The 26,898-nt window shown below is 39.7% G+C and overlaps 1 protein-coding gene across 1 annotated transcript in view; it reads right to left on the reverse strand.

Annotated features, from left to right (window-relative positions):
* The window catches only part of THSD7A (thrombospondin type 1 domain containing 7A), a 367,936-nt gene that overhangs the window by 131,454 nt on the left and 209,584 nt on the right, over positions 1-26,898 (reverse strand). The window contains exons 8-12 of the mRNA XM_070730018.1: positions 15,994-16,242; positions 13,827-14,008; positions 8,022-8,090; positions 6,389-6,544; positions 2,157-2,360 (exon numbers count right to left, since the gene is read on the reverse strand). Of these exons, the coding sequence (XP_070586119.1) occupies positions 2,157-2,360; positions 6,389-6,544; positions 8,022-8,090; positions 13,827-14,008; positions 15,994-16,242 (860 nt within the window). The remainder of the gene's footprint in view (positions 1-2,156; positions 2,361-6,388; positions 6,545-8,021; positions 8,091-13,826; positions 14,009-15,993; positions 16,243-26,898) is intronic.

Consider the following 26,898-nt stretch of genomic DNA (forward strand, 5'->3'; position numbering starts at 1 on the left):
GGGTGTTGGCTCACATCTTGCCAAATAATACAGAGGCTCCAATTGCTTTCTTCTCCAAAACAATGACAGATACCGAAAGGAACTATAGCCAGCTAGATAAGGAGGCTCTAGCTTTAGTAGCAGGGGTGAAGAAATTTCATAACTACCTTTTTGGGAGGAGTTTTGAATTGGTTACAGACCACAAGCCCTTACTGGGACTTTTAGCCCCCGACAAGCCTACACCCCCATTTATGTCCCCAAGACTAATAAGGTGGGCCCTTTTCCTCTCAGGATACCAATACGAGCTCATCCATAAAGGGGGTAAAACCATCAACCACGCAGATGGTCTCAGTAGGTGTCCTATGGCAGAATTAGTAGTAGACCCTGCCCCATCTGCAGATGTATTGATGATAGAACTAGATGACAAACCGCTAGTTACTGCAAAGGAGGTGGCTACACACACACAGCAAGACCCCCTCCTAAAACAAGTAGTAAATTGTGTACTTAAAGGTTGGCAAAATGACTCGTTGTAACCTGAATTGTGTGATTTCAAGACTAAACGTTTAGAATTGTCATATGTAAAAGGTTGTTTGTTGTGGGGGGATAGAGTGATCATCCCTAAAACCCTAAGGGTAAAGGTACTCAAAATGTTACATGTGGGCCATCCTGGGATTGTCAGGATGAAAGGCCTAGCCAGGGGACATTTATGGTGGCCAGGTTTAGATGCAGACATTGAGAACTGGGTAGCCAAATGTGACCCATGCCAAGAGTCACGGCCAAACCCCCCCAAGACAACCCCAGCAGAGTGGGAGCAACCTGCAGGACCATGGTCCAGAATTCATATCGATTTTGCAGGGCCAGTGGGGTCACAGTACTTCTTAATTGTAGTCGATGCATTTTCTAAATGGGTAGAAATCATTGCAATGAGCAACATAACCACGTGTGCCACCATCAAGGTATTGAGCAGACTGTTTGCTACCCATGGTTGCCCAGATATCCTAGTGTCTGACAATGGGCCACAACTAACAGCCAGACAGTTTGAATTGTTCTTAGACAACCTAGGAGTCAGACATGCACTCATCTCAGTTTACTCACCCTGGGCTAATGGATTGGCAGAACGTTACGTTCGAGTGGCTAAGGAAGCCTTACGTAGGTCAGGCCCTGGGGATGTGCAACAAAATCTGGACCAATTTCTGTTAACCCAACACATCACCCCAAACTCGCACACGCACATAAGCCCTGCTGAGTTGCTAATGGGTAGAAAATTAAGGTCACCACTAGATAGGTTACACCCAAGGTTCTGTGAAAATAACCAAATGTATGTAAAACCTGAAAGAGAAATGTATTTGGGACAAAATGTATTTGTTAAGAATTTTGATGGGGGTGTAAACTGGAAAAAAGGAATTATTGTTAAACAAACTGCTCCAAAGACATATGTTGTAAAAATGGAAGATGGTCGAATGTGGAAGCGGCACATTGACCACATACGTAAACGCGCAGAAAATTCTCTACAACAAACCGCTAACACGGCCTTTCCCAACTCAACAGACGATAACACGCTACCCGAATTAATTAACACGCAATTGGACTTATCGGGACGAGGGGAGTCCTCCAGCGACGCCGAGCCATCGTCCTCCTCCGAAATCAGCAGCCAACAGGCCGGCGCACAAGCAAGGCCACAGTCGCGCCGGGAGAGTAACAGCGAGCCAACATCCACCATCGAGAGTGAGGACATAACTGAACTGCGCAGGTCCGAGCGATCCTCGCGAAGACCAAGCAGATTGGATGATTTTGTCACATGGCTGTCCTAATGGATGTATCCAAACTAAGGAGGGAGGGGTGTTGTGTCCGTAATGGCTACCTTGTTTCAACTGTAAATAGTTTCTTCCTGTTTAAAGCGCTGTCTGAGCCTGAGTCAGGAAGTCGCTCCTGATTGGCTCAGACGCACCTGCTCCTTGCTTTGGCGGGAACCGCAAAAGTATAAAAGAAGCGGTTTCTCCCAGGCAAAGCAGATCGGTACTCGCAAAAGTCACTTGCCTTGCTGAGCTGTCACTTCTCTCTCTCTGAGCTGAATAAAAGTACCGTTCTAAATTACCTGTGTCTGGATTCACTTCAGTTATCATGCAATAGATGGGAACTCTAATCAATGAATGCAGGATGCTAACTAGACAACTTACCATCACTGCTTATGCAGACTACTTGAGGAACTTGTGTACCAGGTCCACAATCTTTCTCATTGTCTGGAATACACTCATCCAGGCTCACTATTTTCCATTCGTAGCATGAAGGCTCTTCACATGGGATGGCTTCAATCAAATGGGGACAATTGCCAGTGCCTCCTGTCGGTTCATTTTTGATGTGACGTTTTCTTAATTTAAAACCTTAAATTTCCAAAATAAGAAACAATTATTTTGGTTTTATACATAAGACAAAAATGTTGATTTTATCTCTTTTGCATCCCCAATTCCTACAAATAGCTATTATTATTATTATTATTATTATTATTATTATTATTATTATTATTATTATATGCTGCCCCTCTCCGTAGACTCGGGGCGGTTATGGTAAGCTATTTCTTACAACTGCATGATATCATACAACTAGGAAGGCAAACATATCATTGTTTATCTTCCCCCAATCCCAATAATATATCAATCATAGAAGACACAATTTTCCCTTATTATTGACAAGCAATAAATCAATCGCTTAGCTTCACTAATTCTCACAACAGCCCTGTGGAAAAAGCTAAAAAAAAGAGATAATTAGATTATCTCTCTTGGTCTCTTCATCCTTGAAAGACAACGTTTAAGGGGTGACTTGATCGAAGTGTATAAAATCATGCATGGGCTAGAAAATGTGGATAGAGAAAAATTCTTTTCTCTATCACACAATACTAGGACAAGGGGGCACTCCCTAAAGCTCATAGGTAAGAAAGTGAGGACAAATCAAGGGAAATATTTCTTCACCCAGAGGGTCATTGGTTTATGGAATTCACTTCCAGAAGAGGTCGTGATAGCTGTCAGCCTTGATAGCTTCAAGGCAGGATTAGACAGATTAATGGATGGCAAGCATATAGATGGTTATTGAAACGGATGTCCAAGTGCTGCCTCTATGTTGGTTAAGGCAGACAGGATTCCCTTGAGTACCACTTGTTGGGGGTCAAGGGAAAGGGAGGGTTTTGCCTTCTCTTTCTGCTCAAGATCCCCAATGACAATTGGTGGGCCACTGTGTGACACAGAATGCTGGACTCGATGGGCTTTGGCCTGATTCAGCATGGCTCTTCTTATGTTCTTATGTTCTAGATAACCTAATAAGCATCGGGTTAAGGGAAGATCTGTTCCTTATGTCTTCCTGAGTTTAATCCAATTTGAATTGTGATACTTCAAGTATATAATCAATGTTTAGGGATTTTCCATATTCTAAAACAAGCTTGAATACAATTAGTAGGCCTCAGGTAACTTGAATAACATGAATAAAAAGTATGTGTGGAATCACAGGGATGTGTTAAAAGGTGCCATGCAGGTCAGATATGGTATGTGGGGGATGGTACAAATCAAGAATGCATGGCATTTGGATGGATGCTTGAGAGGTGCTGCTCTGATCAAGGCTTAGCACATGGGGTGGAGCAGTCAGTGGAGTAGCAATAGCAATAGCACTTTGACTTATATATCGCTTGACAGTGCTTTACAGCCCTCTCTAAGCATTTTGCAGAGACAGCATATTGCCCTGAACAATCTGCATCCTCATTTTACCAACCTCAAAGGATGAAAGGATGAGTCAACCTTGAGCCTGGTGAGATTTGAACTGCCAAATTGCAGGTACCTAGAGGTCAGCAGAAGTAGCCCACACAACTGCTAACTTCTGTGCCGCTGTGGCTCTTTGGCTTTGTTTGGGTACCTAAAGTTGCTTGTGTGCAAAGGAGTGTTGCATGGGTCAGGGAGGGTGTGCATTGGTGCATATGAAGTACTGTATGTGTCAAGGAAGATGCATGGGGAGGCAGCACAGCTCAGTGATTGTGAAGGAGAGTATCATAGACTAGAAAAGCTATGCACAGATATGCAACACTGAGAGTGGTGGAGGAAGTAAGGGATTGTGACCCTGGTTGGAAAACTGTCAAATAACATTGCAACTGAAGATGAAGTATCAGCTACCATAAGCAGCATTGAAACAGCACAGCTTTCTCAAATTCATTCTTTTGGGTTTAAGTATCTCAGATTCCGGACACATTCTGTTACATTAGCCCAGATGAGCTACTTTGGTTCAAAAGTTATTGACCTATAATGCACTGTTTAGCCTAATTAAAGAGCACAACAACTAGAGTTTTATAGTAAATAGATTTTTTGGGGAAAAATATGCTGCAGGATAAAAAAAAAACTTCAGATCATGCAGAATGCAGCTGCGAGAGCAGTCATGGGCTTACCTAGGTATGCCCATGTTTCACCATCACTCCGCAGTCTGCAATGGTTGCCGATCAATTTCCGGTCACAATTCAAAGTGTTGGTTATGACCTTTAAAGCCCTTCATGGCACTGGACCAGAATATCTCCAAGACCGCCTTCTGCCGCACGAATCCCAGCGACCGATTAGGTCCCACAGAGTGGGCCTTCTCCGGGTCCCGTCAACTAAACAATGTCGGTTGGCGGGCCCCAGGGGAAGAGCCTTCTCTGTGGCGGCCCCGACTCTCTGGAACCAACTCCCCCCAGAGATTAGAACTGCCCCTACTCTCCCTGCCTTCCGTAAACTCCTTAAAACCCACCTTTGCCGTCAGGCATGGGGGAACTGAAACACCTCCCCCGGGCATGTACAATTTATGCATGGTATGTTTGTGTGTGTGTTTGTTAGTAAATGGGGTTCTTTTTAAATCTTTTTAAATATTTTAAATTATATTTGGATTTGTCATGAATTGCTGTATCTTGCTGTGAGCCGCCCTGAGTCTGCGGAGAGGGGCGGCATACAAATCTAAATAATAAATAAATAATAAATAAATAAAAAGCATGAAAACCAACATTTAGGTTGTTATGAGGAAAAGGGAAAGAAGAGAATTCCATCTTGTAAGAGAAGGATATTTTGAAAACCTGAAATTGTAAAGGTATAACACTGATAGAGAATAGAAAGAAAGAGGATTAAGAATGATAAATACTGAAGGAGGATACAAAGGGATTTGTAGAGATTATAATAGTTTACAAGCAGCAGCAAATGAAAAAAAAACCCTCAACTAATAATGAGAGCAGAATGATTTTCAAATAGTTAACAGGGCACCTCAAAGACAATTCTGTAATACCTCTCTCTGTTGCTATAAAAAATTTCACAGATTTGCCTTCATGATGTTAGAATTTAAAACAATTGGATTTCTCCAGAGGAAGATTGAGGGAAAGTCTCGATCTCCCATCATAGACTTTTTATTCCTATGGAATAGTTGTCACAAAAGAACTAATGAAATATTTATGTTGATTTGCTTTCTTATATGTTTCTCAATTATGGCCCAGTCCCTTTGTCCTAGGGAGGTATTACAGAAAATCTAGATATTTTTAAATTTCCCCTTCCAAAATTGGAAAGGACAAGCTCTCATCCTAGAGAGGAACTTAAATAATTATTGCTTAGAGCAGTGATTTTCAACCTTTTTTGAGCCGCGGCACATTTTTTACATTTACGAAACCCTGGGGCACATTGAGCTTGGGGGGGGGCACTAAAAAAGTTTGGACAAAAAAATTCTCTCTCTCTTCCTCCCCTTCACTCTATTTCTTTCTCCCTCCCTCTTTCTCTCCCTTCCTTCCTCTTTCTTTCTCTCTCTCTCCATCCCTCTTTCTTTCTCTTCCTTCCTTCCTCTCTTTTTTGCTCTCTTTCTCTCTCCCTCCCTACCTCCCTCTATGTCTTTCTCTCTCTCTCCTTCCCTCCCTCTCTTTCTCTCTCTCTCTCTTTCTTTCTTTCTCTCTTTTTCTTTCTCTCTCTTTCTCTCTCTCTTTCTCTCTCTTTCTCTCTTTTTCTCTCTTGCTTTCTTTCTCTCTTGCTTTCTCTCTCTTGCTTTCTTTCCCTCTGAGTTTCGCGGCACACCTGACCATGTCTCGCGGCACACTAGTGTGCCACGGCACACTGGTTGAAAAACACTGGCTTAGAGCTAAGAATTTGTATTTGTTCAATGTTACAATTCACCAGGATTAGTTGCACCAAACTCCGGAATGTGGCATTTCTTTATTAGCAGTAGATCTTCATAGACAACTATGAAAATACTGTTTGGGTAAAGTGTAGTACAACTCATGGAGATATACAGTCTATCAAAATAAATGGAAAGAGAAACTATAAAAACCATGAATTATGAGAAGATCCAGAAAAGAAATCATAAGAAATTATGGATCCATTAAGCTGCCTCCACTAAGTATGCAGCAAAAATAACACTCAGAAAATGTACGTACCCTTTTTGGCTTGCTGGTCCTCACAGTTTTCAAAGGTACACAGCCCCCAAGCTGACCAAGCTGATACCTCACACTCTATAGGACATGGCATGTGGCACAGTTGGGTAGTGCTGGGAGTAGGGCCTGTGCACAGTTTCCAATCCACAGGTTTAGAAGCTATAAAAGAGAAGACAAAATATGAAGAGCTTTGTTTGTAAACATCAAAACACCTTTGCTTGGGGGTGGGGACAAAAAAGTCAAGAAAGTAACTTCTCAAGAAACCAACCTCTGTCTTTAATCTTATCCAGTTGAAAGATAACCAATGAATTCTATTAGGCTAAATTCACTCAGCATTGTCAGAGGTAGGTTCCTATCAGTTCTTACCACTTCTTTAGAACAGTTAGTAAACCAGTGAAAATATCACAGAGCCAGTTCTGTCAGAATCAGTCTGTGGGTGCCGCCATTTTATATTTGGCTTCTGCACATGAGCAGAAGCAGCACTTTTGGCACCATGCGTGCACAATGCACACACAGCATGAGGAAGCGAATTAGTACCAAAGTAAGTTAGAACTCATTCCTCAGCATTATGGAAAGTTCAGAAATGTCTATAAAACCTAGACAAATTGGTGTGGTGCCATTTTTAAAGAATGTGGATTGTGGCAGTAAGCATTATAAGGAGAGAAGGATATTCATGGATCTGGAATTGCAACATGTGAAGAATGTCAACTTCAGAATGTTATTTGGATTATTTCACTTTGTACATGTACTTCTGTTAAAGTATATCTTTATTTGGCCAACAAGCCACAAGCCAGACAAACAAACAACAAACAAGAAGACAAAACAAAAAAATATACAGTCAAAAAATAAATAAACAACAAATAAGCCAAACAAACAACACATTTCCTAATCTGTGCATAGAAACATAGAAACATAGAAGTCTGATGGCAGAAAAAGACCTCCTGGTCCATCTAGTCTGCCCTTATACTATTTTCTGTATTTTATCTTAGGATGGATATATGTTTATCCCAGGCATGTTTAAATTCAGTTACTGTGGATTTATCTACCACGTCTGCTGGAAGTTTGTTCCAAGGATCTACTACTCTTTCAGTAAAATAATATTTTCTCATGTTGCTTTTGATCTTTCCCCCAACTAACTTCAGATTGTGTCCCCTTGTTCTTGTGTTCATTTTCCTATTAAAAACACTTCCCTCCTGGACCTTATTTAACCTTTTAATATATTTAAATGTTTCGATCATGTCCCCCCTTTTCCTTCTGTCCTCCAGATTATACAGATTGAGTTCATTAAGTCTTTCCTGATACATTTTATGCTTAAGACCTTCCACCATTCTTGTAGCCCGTCTTTGGACCCGTTCAATTTTGTCAATATCTTTTTGTAGGTGAAGTCTCCAGAACGGATCCAACATATTGGATCTTCAATGCTGAAGTGTAATTGCACGCACTTTTAATATTTGTATTAATAATATGAACTCTTTAAACTGAAAGCCCAAGTTTTCCAGATGCAGAGAAAGTCTAACCCTAACCAGATGCAGAGAAATTGTTTGATGGCCTGTAATTATAGCCCCAAAGTCTTTTCATCTACAGAGAAATGAATACTACAAGATATTTAATTGGAACCTCAGGGTGAATTACATACCTGTTATTTCAAAAGTGATGGATAGAAGTGGAGCAGCACTAGTTTTTGATATTCTCTGGGATTGACTTTCTGCAAAAATGTGGACAAAGACTCAATGAATACTTGAGAGGGAGGGAATTAGCCCTAGATACAAATATGCCATGTTTGACCCATAGTTTATATGGGTATTCTCAGTGGAACAGTAGGATACACTTACTGTTCTTTGGCCAGACCTTATTTAGGCACTTTACCCCTTCTAATAAAACAGAGGCATCCCATTATAATTAGCTCTAATGAGAACATCCCATTCCCTGCAGACTTATATATTTAATGTTTATCTTTTTATTAGCCGAATATCTGAGGAAATAAAAGGCTCCTTTCTATAAGCATTCAACCATTTCTTATATTTAACGGGGTCTATAAAGGCCAAACATTTTTTGTTTTTGTTTTCTTTGTTTTTCCTCTTACAGCCCAATGAAGATATATCTTATTCTAACTGATGCACACAAAAAGGTATTAAACTATGGAAATTCAGTCTTCCAGGTTAAAAACAAACTAATTCCTAGAAACACATTTCTTCCACTTAAGGGTTTGATTGGTTATTGTTGTAATTGTGTTTGGAAATATTATTTATCCTTTTTTCTTGTTGGGTGCTGAAAGAGCGCATGTGCATGACAGCACAAATGTGTGCCAACACCCATAATGCAATGAGTGTGTGACACCCCCTCATGCACCCCACTCCTATGCATGCAACCCTCCATCCCATTTCAGGTCTAGCAGGCCTTCCTGCAGCCTCCTGGGACCAAAAAAGGGGTGTGGGGAGATGCTGCAACTCCCATGATTCCCCAGCCCCCATGCATGCATATGAATCCTGCGCGTGCACACATGAACCTCACACCTGCACATGCATCTCCAACATGTTTCCCAACCTCCCCGCATGTGCAGCAAATATCTAAAAATCAGCTGGCCAGTGGGAGGTGCACATGAATTCCTGGTAAAGGTTAACTGGGTGATGGCTGATGTGCCCAGAGAGAGGGCGCTATGTGCCACCTGTGGCACATATTGCCATAGGTTCACCATCATGGTTCTATATCACCCCATTACCTTTTGTAGAAAATGTAAGCAAAAAACATAGTCTTTTTTTTTAAAAAAATCACTATATTACAGTGAAACTATATTACCTAGTCTTCCAAGTACAGTGATCCCCCGCTCGTTGCGAGGGTTCCGTTCCAGGACCCCCCGCAATGAGCGGGTTTTCGCGAAGTAGCGCTGCGGAAGTAAAAACACCATCTGCGCATGTGCAGATGGTGTTTTTACTCCCACAGCGCTAGCGAGGAGCCGAAGATTGGGGGCGGCGTGGCTGTTTGCTGCCGGCATGGAGGGCTTCCTAAGCAGCCCCCCAAACCCGGGTTCGGGGTCCGGGGGGCGCTGGCTCTCGGCGCTTTCGAGCTGAGTCCGGGAGCGAATTCGCTCCCGGACTCAGCTCAAAAGCGCCGATAGCAAGCGGCAAGGAACGGCTTGTCCACGCTGGTTCTCGGCGCTTTCGAGCTGAGTCCGGGAGCGAATTCGCTCCCGGACTCAGCTCAAAAGCGCCGATAGCAAGCGGCAAGGAACGGCTTGTCCACGCTTGCTATCGGCGCTTTTGAGCTGAGTCCGGGAGCGAATTCGCTCCCGGACTCAGCTCAAAAGCGCCGATAGCAAGCGGCAAGGAACGGCTTGTCCACGCTGGTTCTCGGCGCTTTCGAGCTGAGTCCGGGAGCGAATTCGCTCCCGGACTCAGCTCAAAAGCGCCGATAGCAAGCGGCAAGGAACGGCTTGTCCACGCTGGTTCTCGGCGCTTTCGAGCTGAGTCCGGGAGTGAATTCACTCCCGGACTCAGCTCGAAAGCGCCGAGAACCAGCGTGGACAAGCCGTTCCTTGCCGCTTGCTATCGGCGCTTTCGAGCTGAGTCCGGGAGCGAATTCGCTCCCGGACTCAGCTCGAAAGCGCCGATAGCAAGCGTGGACAAGCCGTTCCTTGCCGCTTGCTATCGGCGCTTTTGAGCTGAGTCCGGGAGCGAATTCGCTTCCGGACTCAGCTCAAAAGCGGCGAGAATGAACGGCGTGGGCGGGCGAAGGGCGGGCGGCAGTGAGGAGTTTGCGTGGGCGGTGGGGAAACTCCTCGCTGACGCCAGCAAGAGGGGGAAGACTCAGGGAAGCCGCCCAGCAGCTGATCTCCCGGTTGCCATCTACGCATGCCTGCCCCGGGCACGCATGCGTAGATGGTATTTTGACTTCCGGGTTGAAAAATAGCGAAGTACCCTGGTCGCAATGGTTGGGGACGCAATAAACGGGGGATCACTGTACATTGTATTTTGAATTATATCTGGATGGGTTGGATTGTAGGTTTGCAAGCGAGATTCAGATAAAAATAAAACAAATGAAGAATAGCTCTGTTCTTGAAATATATATGTAGATTATTTTTTAAAGTGTATACAAAATAATGCATCTGATATAATCTGTGGGTTTTAGATTATTCTAAACTGCAATCTAGGTGTATTGATTAAAATGTGCAATTCAGAAATTATTTTACAATGTTATAGGAGAAACAAAGCCTAATATGATACTGTATGGTTTTTTCCTCCTATTTAGACCACACTCCACATTCCTAGAATTCTCCCAAAGTATTAAGATTGTATCCTTCATGAATTTTAGGATTTATGTTGTTATTATGTTATGATATTTGAATGTATCAAATTTGGGGAGGCTGACTTTTTTTTTTTTACAAAGACAAATTTCCTGAAATATATTCTAAATATGAAATGTTTGTAACTGCCATTTCTTCCTTATATATAGTGTTGGGGGTGGAGATTTGGTTTGAATGTAGCAAATAGATTGGGTGACTATGTTTTAGTGATTTGATTGGTTGGTGGAATCACACTTACTTGGAAGATTGATATGGTGATTATTCTGATATGTTTTTTTGTTTAAGGCTGGTTTCCAAATATCTGGTAGGCGGGACGTATCATCCCTTTTATTTATGCATAGGGGGCGTTTTTCAATCTCTATAGCTTCTCTGGTAATTCTTCTGTATAAATTTTCAGTTTTGGAAAGTAATTTAGTTTTTTCAAAGTCAATTTCGTGCCCTGTTTTTTTAATGTGCTGGACAAGGGAGGAAGTCTTTTCTTCTTTTTTAACTGTTCAGCTAACAGCAACAATAAAGCAGTGTACAATAGTACTCTGATGTTAGAAACAATTAAAAACCCATTAATATAAAAAACCAAACATACATACATACATACCATGCATAGAATTGTAAAGGCCTAGGGGGAAGAGGGTCTCAATTCCCCCATGCCTGACGGCAGAGGTGGGTTTTAAGCAGCTTACGAAAGGCAAGGAGGGTGGGGGCAATTCTAATCTTTGGGGGGAGTTGGTTCCAGAGGGCCGGGGCCACCACAGAGAAGGCTCTTCCCCTGGGTCCCGCCAAGAGACATTCTTTAGTTGACGGGACCCGGAGAAGATCCACTCTGTGGGACCTAACTGGTCGCTGGGATTCTTGCAGCAGAAGGCGGTCCCGGAGATAATCTGGTCCGGTGCCATGAAGGGCTTTATAGGTCATAACCAACACTTTGAATTGTGATTGGAAACTGATCGGTAACCAATGCAGACTGCGGAGTGTTGGTGTAACATGAGCATATTTGGGAAAGCCCATGATTGCTCTCGCAGCTGCATTCTGCACGATCTGAAGTTTCCGAACATTTTTCAAAGGTAGCCCCATGTAGAGAGCATTACAGTAGTCGAGTTTCAAGGTGATGAAGGCATGAGTGACTGTGAGCAGTGACTCCCGGTCCAAGTAGGGTCGCAACTGGTGCACAAAGCGAACCTGGGCAAACTCCCCCCTCGCCACAGCTGAAAGATGTTTCTCTAATGTGAACTGTGGGTCGAGGAGGACGCCCAAGTTGCGAACCTTCTCTAAGGGGGCCAGTGATTCTCCCCCTAGGGTAATGGACAGACAGATGGAATTGTCCTTGGGAGGTAAGACCCACAGCCACTCCGTCTTGTCTGGGTTGATCTTAAGTTTGTTGACACTCATCCAGGCCCCAACATCCTCCAGGCACCGGCACATCACTTCCACTGCTTCGTTGGCTGGACATGGGGTGGAGATGTATAACTGGGTATCATCGGTGTATTGATGATACCTCACCCCATGCCTTTGGATGATTTCACCCAGTGGTTTCATGTAGATATTAAATAGTAGGGGGGAGAGGACCGACCCCTGAGGCACCCCACAAGGGAGAGACCTAGAGGTCGACCTCTGACCCCCCACTAACACCGACTGCGACCGACCAGAGAGGTATGAGGAGAACCACTGAAGAACAGTGCCTCCCACTCCCAACCCCTCCAGCCGGTGCAGAAGGATATCATGGTCGATGGTATTGAAAGCCGCTGAGAGGTCAAGAAGCACCAGGACAGAGGACAAGCCCCTGTCTTGGGCCCGCCAGAGATCATCCATCAACGCGACCAAAGCAGTTTCCGTGCTGTAGCCGGGCCTGAATCCAGACTGTTGAGGACCTAGATAATCAGCTTCTTCCAAGGACCACTGGAGCTGAAATGCCACCACCTTCTCGACAACCTTCCCCATAAAGGGAAGGTTTGAGACTGGACGGTAGTTATTGAGTACACCTGGGTCCAGGGAAGGCTTCTTGAGGAGGGGGCGCACAAGTGCCTCCTTATAAGGGGCCGGAAAGGACCCACTCCCCAAGGAAGCGTTGACAATCTCCCGGACCCAGCTCCGCGTCACCTCTTGACTGGCCGAAACCAACCAAGAGGGACATGGATCCAATAGACAGGTGGCAGAACACACAGCTCCAATGGCCCTGTCCACTTCCTTAGGTGTCACCAAGTCAAACTCCTCCCAGACAGATGGACAAAGATGTTTATCCCCAGTCACCTCAACTGACTCGTTGTCAGTCGACTCTGTTTTACAATTAGAGTCGAGGTCCGCTCGAATCCGAGCAATTTTATCAGCGAAAAACGTGTTAAAATCCTCAGCACTACTCTGCAAGGGCTCCCCAACGCCCCCCTGGTTAAGAAGGGAGCGGGTTACCCTAAACAGAGCGGCCGGGTGGGATTCCGCTGATGCAATCAAGGTGGCATGATACGCACATCTTGCCGCCTTGAGCGCCACTTTGTAATAATAATATGAGCTCTTACAAGTGTTCGATCGGATTCGGACTTACTCTTCCTCCATCGCTTCTCTAGACGTCTCTATTATTATTATTATTATTATTATTATTATTATTATTATTATTATTATTTAGATTTGTATGCCGTCCCTCTCCGGCGACTCGGAGTGGCTTACAACAACAATAATACATGCAAATGCTAATCAAAGTGAAAATTTCAGTTTGTGCAATCACTGCACATGAGAAAGACATAGAGGTTGTAGCTAAGAGAGTATGACTTTCGTCCAATCTATTTCTTGAATTCATGGCAGTCAGGGATATCTGCAGAGTATCGTTAAAAATGTCAAGATGGTAGGCCCCAAGGCTGCAATCAAAGATTTAGCTGTATTTTATGTGTGATACATTAAACAAACAGGCAGAGTTTTGATCACCCTGTTATGGACATCATCTTGACTTTTTTGATCATGTTTTATAGACACCTCTAGTGGCAGGCAAATGAAATATATGAACCATAAATTTTCTGATTCATAGCTAACATTATTAACTATGATGCCACAGATTTTCAAAATCAAAAATATATTTCAGAAATGAAATACGTAGTTTTAAAAGAATAATAAAAAATCTACCTTAGAAGATTTAGCTTCCATGTTAGAGGTTCATACCTTTTTTTTCCTTGAGTGTATTTAAATAAGAGAGGAGATTTTCATTCGCTTGCACACAATACATCTCTCGAGTCTGAATCCCACCTCCACAAAGAGATGTTTGATTTCCTCGTCGCTTATCCTGTTGGCTAAGTAAAGGGTCAATGCGGCATTCTGTCCATTCTGTGGTTCTCCAGCCATATCTAAAGAACAACAACAATGAAAAAGGAGATAAATGCACAATGAAATAGCACGAAGAATTCTTCCTGAAAGATGGCTCTCAATGTTACTAATCAAGTGGCTCTTTCTTCTGATTTCACAAGTTATTTCTTATTAAGAAATAAAGATGGAACAAGATGAAAGAAATATAGAAAGTTACAAATGAAAGGGAAATTGTATGACGATATTCTTATTTAGAAACATTTCCCAATGTAGTAAGCAACATAAATTCTTTTTGTTTTCATTACTAGAATTGAATTTTCAATTACTTACAACAGATTGTAACATTATGTAAAATTAATGACACTGATTAATTAAACTTCAGATTCTATTGAAATGACTTGAACAAATTTGGAAGCCGTGGACTCGTGGTATTAGTTATTCAGTTAAGACCTTTATTTTTTAGGGATTTTATTTGGGACTTCTATAAACTAGTGACATGACAAGCAATTCTTATTCAATATCATTTGTATTTATAAGTAGTAAAAAACATAAAATTAATAAAAGTGAATAATTATTTAATATGTACGCTGAGAGCATATGCACCAAGACAAATTCCTTGTGTATCCAATAAAATTCTGTTCTGTTCTGTTCTATTCTATTCTTTAAACTAAATGCAGATCCTATTGAAATGATTTAAATAACCGAATGAAGAAAAAAATCCAGTGATTTAAAATAGCAATTATGTGTAAACAACATTATTTATTTATTTATTAGATTTGTATATCTCCCTTCTCCGAGGACTTGGGACGGCTATATTATAATTTTCTGCTAAATTTCCCGAAGCTCACTTATCAAAGTAGGATATAATTATGAGTGACCTTCCATAAGATTACACTATTGGGTCTGGATAAAGCCTAAGAAAATATTAAAACTATGAGTTTTAGGGTAAATTAGATAATTGTTCACAGAATAAATAATAATAATAATAATAATAATAATAATAATAATAATAATAATAATAATAATTATTATTATTATTATTATTGTTATCTATAACTACTACCCCAAATATCTACTTGGAAGGAAAATATTCTGGGTCTGTACAAGCTAAAATCATTATTGAAATTAAAGAATGGTGCCAAATATAAAATAATATCTAAGATAGCTATCATCTGAAAATGATAAGGATTGAATAAAAATATTTTTAAACCCCAATTTGCTTTTTGATAAGCGACCTATGTGCTAGGTTTCTTTGGGTTTTTTTTTTTACAATTTGTACATGTTTTCCTTTTTTTCTTTTTCTTTTTGAAAGACGTATGGAACCATCCTCTATTTCTCTTTGTTTCTCTGTGTGTAACCTATTTACAATTTTTCTCTTTGTCAGGACGATAACCAATTCTGCAGTGGGTTCCTACTGAGCTCAGCTGTGCTGATGAATGACAAGAGCGCATGAGCTTCCGATCAGCCAGTGCACAACATTTCCAGTAAGTTAAATCTCAATCATCCTTGAGAAGAGAAAGAAATGCCCCACAATAATCTACTCAAAGAATACTTTAAGGAAACACCAAGGGAACATTTCCTCAGGCCACACAAGGAAAATAAATACAAAAATGTATTTTATCCAAAGGGACAAAAAGGATAATTTTATCCCTAAGCAAATTCTATATTATAAAAATGGAAAATATTCTGTATTAGACATAAGAGAAGGAAACTGGAGATTATTTTGCAGAGGTACTTGAATCAAAACCTGGTGAAAATTATTCTGGTACAATGGAAGCTTTAGCAGCACTATTCTTTCCTGCATCACAAAATCCTCAACACTAAAGGAGAAGTTCATGCAGACTATATTGTACATACGTATCTGTGTTAATAGCACATAAATCATAGACTCCTCCCATTACTTATTCAACTGAAATGTGGATTTATCATTCTTACTTGACTTATTTAAGCACTCACGATGCCAGAATATCATGAGCCTCAAGGTTGTATAATGCTAAAGATCTTGAGATACTATATTGATACTTACGTGATACAAGCTGTCACTCCATCTCCTTGAGTTACACACTGCTCTGTTTCTTCTAGGTTTGGACACTCACTTTCACTGCCAATAGGAAATTGCTTGATTGTCCTTGTTTTTGTACGATATCCTTTTGAGGATGTCATATCAAAACATGTTTTGGAACATGGACTCCATTCAGACCATTCTGAGACCTGGCATTCCTTTGTGATCACACAAGATTGGAATGTAATTGGCAATTTTTCTTGTTGACAAAAACTGTAAAAGAGCATTAGAATGTTTAAGAAATGGATTACTCCATTAAATTCCTAATTATATCCCTTAACCAAATTTTCATCGTTAATACAATAGCTATATCTTCATAGAAACAGGTATCTTTACAAAACCAATTCCACATGCCTTTTGTTATATTCAAAACTGATTGGTTTGTTAATAATACATTTGAAGAATTATTTTACTAATGCCTCTGATCATATGCTGTAATTTGGTTTCAGCATCTGTTCAATGTCAGTCACAAAAATGATAAAGAAACTTTCATATCATTGCTGTATGCTACTTTGATGAAACAAAGCACTAAAATATGTCAGAAAGCCTACACTGGTGTAATATAGTTTGCTATATCTGCATAGGAAAGTAGAAATCCATGCACTGATGAAAATAACATTTTAAATTCCAGTAAACTGTAAGGGGTTTTAGGAAAAAAAAACAAATTTCTAATGGAAGAGGTAATTCTATCAGATGAATAGTATTACTTAGAGTCCTGACAGTGACTAAGTTGGCTTTCTCATCAAATGTAAGAGGTAATATTAAAAACATATGACTAAAGATATGTTTGAAATAAGATTTCAAGGTTTAAATTTAAATCTATTCAGATATACCCTTGACAAAGAAAAGTCTATATATCTGATAGCATGGTTAGTTTACTTGTTTATGATAAAAATTAGAAAGAAGTAAGCATCAAGGGAAGTTCTAAATGTGGGACACAACTTTTTTTGGATGTGACAAAGATCAACTTTGGGGGGAAAATGTACACAGAAAAAGGGAAGAGACAGAAGGAAAACACAAAGAAAGGAAAAATGATGAATAAACATATACTAGAAGATAAATTAATCTCCCAATGGAATTAACAGAGAAGGGACCTAAAGAAAAAATATATGGAAGAAAGGAAAAATAATTATGTTACAGAATGCCACAGAAGTGCAGTTAATGGGAATGACAAAAAATGATAATTGGTAGAATCTTGGTTTAAGAGGTTGTAGATGAAAAATATGTTTATAACTGAAAATTGCAAAACAATGGGAAAGATATGATACGATGATGGGCATCTGTAAGTGAATGTGCAAGTGACACCATAAAGCAAATAATGCTATACGGCACATGACAAAAACTAGAGCAACTAAATGAATAAAAGTTAGCTTATAAAGTGTTCACCAAATGAGGAAAACTGATAAATTTTAAGATATATTGAATATATTATGTTCAATATATTATACAATATATCACATGTTGTATATTTCAAAGTGGGTGTTTACAGAGAGGGTCGGCATATAAATAGATAGATAGATAGATAGATAGATAGATAGATAGATAGATAGATAGATGATAGATAGATAGATAGATAGATAGACAAACAAACAAACAAACAAACACACACACAAACAAACAAACAAATAAAAGGGAGAGCTGATGAGCACTTTTATATGTGTACGTGGAAGAAATATATAGTAAAATGAGGGAAGAAATTGTCTGACATGAACAGCTGCTGAATAAATGTGGTTTGAAAACAAAAATGAGTAACCTGCATGTAAGAAGTACATTGAAGTGATTTGTTTATATAAAGAGAATGAATGAGTATTGGATGCAAAATAACTAAATGAAAGATGAATAAATAGGTCCAGATGAAGGGGAAATAAGTGATTGGATAGAGTTGATAAGTATAAAGTACAAAAGACCATGTATATTGCAGTATACGGACGTGATAGAAGCAAAGTTGATTTGTAAGGCTAGAAAGACACAAAGGGGTAAAGTGAATTGTGTTGCTGTTAACCAGATTTATCTATACTCCTTTTTCTTTTTCTTATCTCATGCCCTTTGATTTACCTATTTCTCATTTCTTTTCTGTGTTCCGCATAATGTTGCATGCTCTGAAAGGGAACAACATGGCAGGTATGTATGTGTATAGTTGGAGGAAATCAAAAGGATAGATTATCACAGTGATTGAGGAACCTGTTCCCATTTGTTAAAAGTGATAGTTTTCATTGATTTAGATAATCCCTCATTAGTTATTTAAATAGATAGAAGGAATCTTATTAATAGTTAAAAGTGTTCCATATTTGTTCCAAAGTCAAGAAAGTTGTTTTTTTTAAATCTGATATGCTGCATCTGTCAGTGTCTTTTTAAATAACCATTTTTTCTGGATTAATACAATAGCCACATGAACTCAGGAACAAATGTGTTTCAGATTAAGAAAGCAATAAGGGAGGTAGGGGAAAAAAGTTCCACAGCCTTTGCAGAAATACATTATTAATATGTGCACTTTCCATTTACGTATGTTTCAAACCCTAATACAGCACAACTTTTTTTAGCAAGACAGCTTTATGAATCCAATGAATCCCAAAGATGCTTTTTTTCAAAATGCAACTGGTCTTTGTTTTTCCTTGAAGATGTTTTGCTTCTCATCCAAGAAGCTTCTTCAGTTCGGATCCAGAACTGAGAAAGCTTCTTGAATGAGAAGCAAAACATCTTCAAGGAAAAGCAAAGATAGGTTGCCTTTTTTGGGGATGGAGGATGGGGGGATTAAGGACAATCAAGACCTGGATGACTGAAAATCTCCATAAATAATCCAATCAATCAATCTACTAATATTAACTATGCATTTTATGTACCAGCATCTCAATTACTTATATAATGGCAAACTCTGCAAGCATCACTTATTGTTCTAAATATATATTCATAAATATATCTCTCTGCAGCTTGAGGACTTTGTCTCTACTTGGATTAGAGTTCTTTCAGAAATACCAAAGTTTTGGATTAGCCTGGGAAGGGAAAAAACATCTAGAAGACAGCAATAATAAGCCACTTTGGTACAGTTACCAAGAAAATTCTATGTTTGCCATCACCAGGAGTTGAGCTCTATATAAACAAATGCAGCTATAGACATAATAATCCTTTGGAACCTTATTTCAACTATCCCATTGTACTACATACAATCATCAATTTTTCCATTTTGTATTCTTTACATTATTGTGTAACAATTGGACTACAGAATCTACGACAACTTTAACCACTCACTTAATAATTGTTTTAATTTAAAAGAAATCAGATGAAGTGTTGGATATAATCAGTGATGGGCTCCTATGGGAACGGGCAGGAACGCAGTTCCGGTAGCAAAATTTGGAGCTCCACCCTAGAGTATTTGCACATGAAAGATGTTGAAACAAAATGCACAAGCCATGGCCACAGTGTGGTAGTAAAACTTTTGGTAGCCCATCACTGCATATAAGTGAAAACTGCTATTACAAAAGTTTAGTTTTCAAAGAAGAAACAACAAGAGATATGTGATTTTCAAGACTAGAAAGCATAGAATCTCAATCAAAACAGGAAGTGATAATTTTTTGTAAATAATTTTTTAATGTCAGACAGACATACCTCATTGTATTGGAGATGCAGGATACTACTGTAAATCCCTTACCTAGAGTTTTATTAGGTTCAATAGGTTCTCAAATTGACTCTGGAATTACCATTATACAGAAAATTAGTGGCATTATTTTTGCTGCCAGGTCTCCAAGGTAGCGAAATATTATACAGAATGCAAAGCACAGCATGAGACAGAGATTTTTTTCATGATGTGCTGGTCGCTAAGTGCTAGTTTCATAAATTAATTCTAAACACCCTACTAAGATATAAGATGCATAATTTAATTTCCAGTCTGCTTTAGTGGAGCACCTAACTTTATTTTTACATAAGAACAATATGAGACTGTATCTCTGAAAAATGATAATTGTTCAGGAAATCGCCCCCACCATTATCTAATTATTGGATAATACTTTTAACTAACATATTACAAACATCAATATAATGTACAATAAATTATAAATCAGCAATATAATATATTGTAAATTGATAATTTAATCTGATTATGTAAAACAAAAGATTCCACTGCCTAAAGTCTGAGTTACAACAAACTACTTAAAATGCTTAATTAAAGCAAACTCTATTTCAACATCTACATAGTTTTATCTCTAGTTATAAATTTAGATAATTTTGTATGGATGGTGCTGGAAAACAGATAAACATACAGAATTAAACATAAAATACTAGCAATATGCCCATCAAAATACCCCTGTTTCAATATAATTAGCCATTCTATTGCTTGTTCTTGAAAATTATCAAATGAAACTAAAAAAAATAATACACTGCAATATAGAGGAGAAAAGGCAGGTCATCAGCCATTAAAAGGAAAAAAAAACCCTATAGATGGGAAAACTGTTAAAATGTTTCTCAAATTACAGTCTAATGCATGAGTGTGTCAAAATTCCAAGTAACAACCGAACTAAATTAGAGTCTGAGTCAAAATACTCTTCAAAAGTCCAATTCATTTCCGGAGTCATCCTGACACCTACACAGGAAAACCTGGTTCTGAGTTTCCCACTCAGTTGAAAGTTCCTTGTCCCCCACTCACAAACTTGTCACGTTGGCTACGCAGATTGTGCCAGCATGGCCAATCCTTTCTTCACTTCCATCTCAGTGGGTGGGCATAGGATGTCCCTGAGCCCTTGAAATAATGCTTTGTGGCTGAATCTTTTCCTTCCTGAAGATCACCCCTCCCAAGTTCCCATAAATATCAGATCTTCTATAGATAGTACCGCAAGACATTAATTTATCACTAACTTCTGCACCGGCTTGACACAGTGTCAGACTTGCCACATCACATTGCAGCGCATGGCATTTTATGATATTTTCCCCATTTGTAGAGGTGGGGTAGGCGTGACCTGCATATAACTCATCTGGCCCTGGGCTGCCAGTTTGATACCCCTGGTCTAATGCAATGGAAGGATCTCATGTCTCATGATAAAAATAGAATCATCCTGTTGTGACATGAGCTCCCTTACTGATGTCATCATGATGCATTTTGAAAAGATGAAGGCTTGTGGTGCAATAGCTGTTTCCCACTTGCCATTCTCCAAACTGTGCATATGCCTCTGGTTCAATGCTTTGGGTGATGATTAGTGATGGGTGAACTGAACCCGCACAATTCGGGTCTGTACCGAATTTTGCAGTGTTCAGTATGCCGAACATGAACCTGAAATTTTTCCAAACTTCGGGCAAAGTTCAGGGTCGTGTTCGGCGTTCGGAGCTTTGACGTCACCGGCAGGTTGCTAAGGACGCCAAGGTGATCACTTCCTGGATTCCATGGAATCCAGGAAGCGATCACCTTGGCGCCCTTAGCAACCTGCCGGTGACGTCAAAGCTCTGCCCCTGGAATCTCTTCATGGGAGGAATTCCCCGTTTGGGTTCGGTTCGGGTTCGGATGAATTTTGTGTAAAATTCGGCTGAACTTGCCGAATCCGAACACCGTTGGGTTCGCCCATCACTAGTGATGATGAATACAGGCTATCCCCTTTTCAAGTAACAAATTTCAGTTGTAGAATTCTATTCCACAGACCCCTGTGAAAGGGGCTTTTGAATAGCCTTACACAGGATCAGAACTAAACTATTAACTTTCAAATGCTCACTTTGTAAATGGTTGGCCTGACACTCATTTTCATTTAGTTTTGCTATCATCATTAATATCTGATGATAAAGCAAATTAGAATGCTTTCATCTATCATGTACAACTTTGCTCAATGAGTTAATTCTATGGCTGGACTATTAGCAGATTATGTTGGAAGAAACCTGTAGGAATGCAGGCTCCACCTCCTTCTGATGAAAAGCATATAACTACATAAAAAGAGCTTTCTGTACCTTGTTAACTCAATTTCTTCTAAATAGTTATTGTTGTTTATAAGAATTTCTGGGTAAGGTTCATAGAAAGACACACATGGAGCACCAACAACAACTTGAGTAACATAAATATTAAGTTTCAAACAGATCTTTCCTCTGTCTATTGCTCCCTTGCAATCTCCCACCCACCCCCTCCCAATTGCTATAACCTGCCTATTTATTCTTGAGTTTATTGTTATTATTTTACTTTGGCAGTTCCATACTATTCCTCTCTTTTATTCCTCATTTTCTAAAAGTGTTAACATTTATTTTTCTCTACTTGATTTCCCTTTTGATTACAGACTGATTCTTCCATTGTTCTGGAGTGAATAATGTAGCTAAATTCAGTATGGGAATGCTGCCAACATAATCTCTGGGTACATGTAGAAAAACAACAATGGAATGCTGAGTTGTTCTTTCCACTTCAAACTGAAAGGAAAGAAAAAGACCCTCCTACATGCAAAGAACAAAATAGTTCCAGGTTAAATATATAAGAGTATCTCATTTATCAGAAATGGTTCATTTAATTAGTTACTAACTGGGTACCCATGCTTCACTACAAAACTTTGTGATCAAGTGGTGATTTATAACAACTTGTTGTCTCTGCTGTGGAGAATATTAGATTAGATTAGATTTATCCGAGTTTTCGGAGAGGGGCGGCATACAAATCCAAATAATAAATAAATAATAAATAAATATGCCGCCCCTCTCCGCAAACTCGGGGCGGCTCACAACAAGGTAAAAACAATACATAATAACAAATCCAATACCCACCAATCCAATTACAATGTTAAGCTAAAAAATTCATAAAAAACAACCCCAGAATATTAAAAAACAAGCACACAATCAATCTAACACCACAACAACATGAGCAAGGGGGAGATGTTTCAGTTCCCCCATGCCTGACGGCAGAGATGGGTTTTAAGGAGTTTGCGAAAGGCAAGGAGGGTGGGGGCAATCCTAATCTCAGGGGGGAGCTGGTTCCAGAGGGTCGGAGCCGCCACAGAGAAGGCTCTTCCCCTGGGTCCCGCCAGACGACATTGTTTAGTCAACAGGACCCGGATAAGACCAACTCTGTGGGACCGAACCGGTGGCTGGGATTCGTGTGGCAGAAGGCGGTCCCGGAGATATTGGGGATAATCTCGCCCAGCGGTTTCATGTAGATATTAAATAGCAGGGGGGAGAGGACCGACCCCTGAGGCACACCACAAGGGAGAGACCTTGAGGTCGACCACTGACCCCCCCCACTAACACCAACTGCGACCAACCGGAGAGGTAGGAGGAGAACCGCTGGAGAACAGTGCCTCCGACTCCCAACCCCTCCAGCCGGTGCAGAAGGATACCATGGTCGATGGTATCGAAAGCCGCTGAGAGGTCAAGGAGCACCAGGACAGAGGACAAGCCCCTGTCCCGGGCCTGCCAGAGATCATCCATCTCTCGTCTCAAAATCCTGACCAACAATGAGAATAGCCACTTCTGCAGTCATGAGGGCATTGAAACAGTGCTCACCAGAAGGCTTCATATTGGCATTAATCACTACTTGAAAGTCCTTGTGGCCCTTAGGAACACAATCAACAGCAGTCTTAACTTCCAGAATATAATTGTGTTCATGCAGCAACTTGTGCAGTTGGCTAATCAGTTCTGGATTAATGCCCAAGTAGATCCCACAATGAATGACCATCTCATTGTCATTATCACCAACAAAGTATATCTGGAGAAATGAAGTCTGCTACTAAAGCCCTGCCATAATACTCCCTTATCCTGGGAATGTTGACATAAAAATTCCTTCCTTCACTCTTTGGCTCCAAAAGACATCATTTGGAAGCATCCACTGTACTTCCTGGCAACAGAAGGAAAGTGGTCTATCATTGGATGCTGATGGTGAGAAGGCTGTGTAAAGGTTTCGAGTAGGGCTCAAGGGGAGAGAGGTGGACTTTACCACCACTACAGCACATCCTGAGATACTCATCCTGCCAATTTAGAACACAGCGCCAGGTACACTCATGCCCTCATCACAGCAAGGCTCGACTACTATAACGCTCTCTACATGGGGCTACCTTTGAAGAATGTTCGGAAGCTTCAGATCATGCAGAATGCAGCTGCGAGAGCAATCATGGGCTTCCCCAGGTATGCCCATGTTACTCCAACACTCCGCAGTCTGCATTGGTTGCCGATCAGTTTCTGGTCACAATTCAAAGTGTTGGTTATGACCTATAAAGCCCTTCATGGCATCAGACCAGAATATCTCCGAGACCACCTTCTGCCGCACGAATCCCAGTGACCAGTTAGGTCCCACAGAGTTGGCCTTCTCTGGGTCTTGTCGACTAAACAATGTTGGCTGGCGGGACCCAGGGGAAGAGCCTTCTCTGTGGTGGCTACGACCCTCTGGAACCAGCTCCCCCCAGAGATTAGGATTGCCCCCACCCTCCTTGCCTTTCATAAACTCCCTAAAGGCATGGGGGAACTGAGACATCTCCCCCTTGCCTATGTAGTTTTTGTGTATGATATGATTGTGTGTATGTTTTTATATATTGGGGTTTTTTAGACTTTTTAATGTAAAATTGTTATTTTTAGATTTTAAATATTAGATTTGCTACCATGTATTGTTTTTTATCACTGTTGTGAGCCGCTCCAAGTCTACAGAGAGGGGCGGCATACAAGTCTAATAAATAATAATAATAATAATAACAATAATAACAATAATAATAATAATAATAATAATAATAATACAAGGTAAACAAGGTTTGATATCAACAACCTTTTCCCTGGAGTAATCAACCTGAGGTTCAAAATTAAAACCACACAAATACTTATTAGTCCAAGGAATTGATCTGATTTGTGATATCTTTTCATTGTATTTAGCTGCAGATGCCTGATGAACATAGGGGTTATTAGATGCATACTTTTTACAGCCTCCCTATTGACTTCGGGATGACTTTGATAATACTTTTTTGCAGCTTCCCTTACTTGTGTTTTCCTAATCACATCTGTAAACCTTTTCCTTTCTTTCCCTCCTCTTTTTCCTTTAATTGGCATTAGAGTAGAAGGAAGAATTTAATCTGAACTGAGGAGGTCAATGTAAGATGTTATTTGGGGCTGGGGCACTATGCTGGAGAAATTCATTTCGCAATCTGTTGGCTCAGAGGTGGTTGGTGATTGAAACACTTAAGGGAATACCTTTCTCACCGCCTCGAGTCCTGAAGCAGTTCCATAGGTGGAAGGTGTAGACATTTTGGTGAGGTATTGATGTTTAGTACTGTAAGGAGCCTCAGCCTGTTCCTTAATGAAGAAGTGGAATGTCTCCCAGTTTGAACCGAGGTAACAGAATGTGAGGCAAGTGGCGACTGAACAGAATTCTTTTCAGGTGGGGAGGGGGAGTAGAACCTCTAACTTCTTAGCATCTTAGAGTGTTAATATAAGTATGAATAAACTGCATATGAAATACTAATGATATGATGGTCATTTCAAAAAAATTAGCGAGCACTTAGAAACCAAGAGGAATGTATGTGCCAAATTTCAAGTTTGTAGGTTTTACCGTTGTGAAGATTTTGTGATGAGCGACTGGATTTTGCTTTTATATATGTAGATACCGTATTGTCTTTAAATAATTCAAAAAGCTGTGAGATTCAGATTTTGATAAAATATGGAAATTCAAGAGTTTCCTATTAATTAATTAATTAATTAATTAATTAATCTCAGTCTGTCACCAGGACGAGAAATTTAATCTTCCAAGCTTTTGGACTCATCCTTGAGTCCCTACTTAATTGTGTTCTGTTCGAAAAAAGTTCCTAGTGATATGTTCGGGTCACATACGACCCGGACCGAAAACACTTCATTTGAAGTGCTTATGTTTGGTCAATTTGAAAACTTTTTTCACTTGGAAAGTAGTCTGAACATTTCTGCACACAATGATATGAAAATTGAAATGAAAAAATTAATCCTTATTGGTTTATTTTGCACATAAATGTGCCGCCCCCCCCGTTTTTGTGATTTTTTTTCAATTTATGGATAGTTTTGCTTGCAAAATGCATTCTATTTTACTAAAGTTGGTGTGGGATTGGTAGCTTGAACATTACTGCACACAATGATATGAAAATTGAACTGAAAAAATTAATCCTTATTGGTTTATTTTGCACATAAATGTGCCTCCCCCCCCGTTTTTGTGAAATAGTCTTTACTTTATGGATAGTTTTGCTAGCAGAATGCATTCTATTTTGCTAAAGTTGGTGTGGGATTTGTAGCTTGAACATTTCTGAACATAATGATATGAAAATTGAACTGGAAAAATTGATGCATATTGGTTTATTTTGCATATAAATTTATTTCAATTTATATAAAAATTATGCTGTTAATTTCAAACTTACATACTTTTTTTTAGTAAAATGGATTTCTTTCATAAAATTAGTTATCTGGCTACAATGTGGTTGATTTTCAAAAGGATATTCCAAATATTTATAGACAAATATGTATAAACAGTGACAATAATGGCACACAGCAAGGCCGGGGGGGGTGGCCCTTTTGTGGCAAAAATAAACCAATAAGAACCATTTTTTTCAGTTCATTTATATTTTTCTCATGTTCAGAAATGTTCAATTTAGTATATCAAACCTTTTGGGGGAAAATTCCTTAGGGATTTGTAGCCTTAAAAAATATAAATTGACACGAAATTCAGAAAGGATGGGGGGAGGGGCTTTTTGATCAAAATAAAAATATAAGTCTCAATTTTTCCAGTTCAATTTTCATATCATTATGTTCATAAATGTTCAAACTAGTTTTCCAGTTGAAAAAGTTTTCAAAAAGATTAAATTCAAGTACCTAAAAAAAATATTTTTGGTCCTGTCATATACGAACAGAAACAGATTTGAAGTTATGATTTTTTTTTGCCCAGAAAACAATTAGCCACCACCCCAAAAATATTTTTTGATGACCAGC

The sequence above is a fragment of the Erythrolamprus reginae genome, chromosome Z (genome assembly GCF_031021105.1).
Source record: "Erythrolamprus reginae isolate rEryReg1 chromosome Z, rEryReg1.hap1, whole genome shotgun sequence".
NCBI lineage: Eukaryota > Metazoa > Chordata > Lepidosauria > Squamata > Dipsadidae > Erythrolamprus > Erythrolamprus reginae.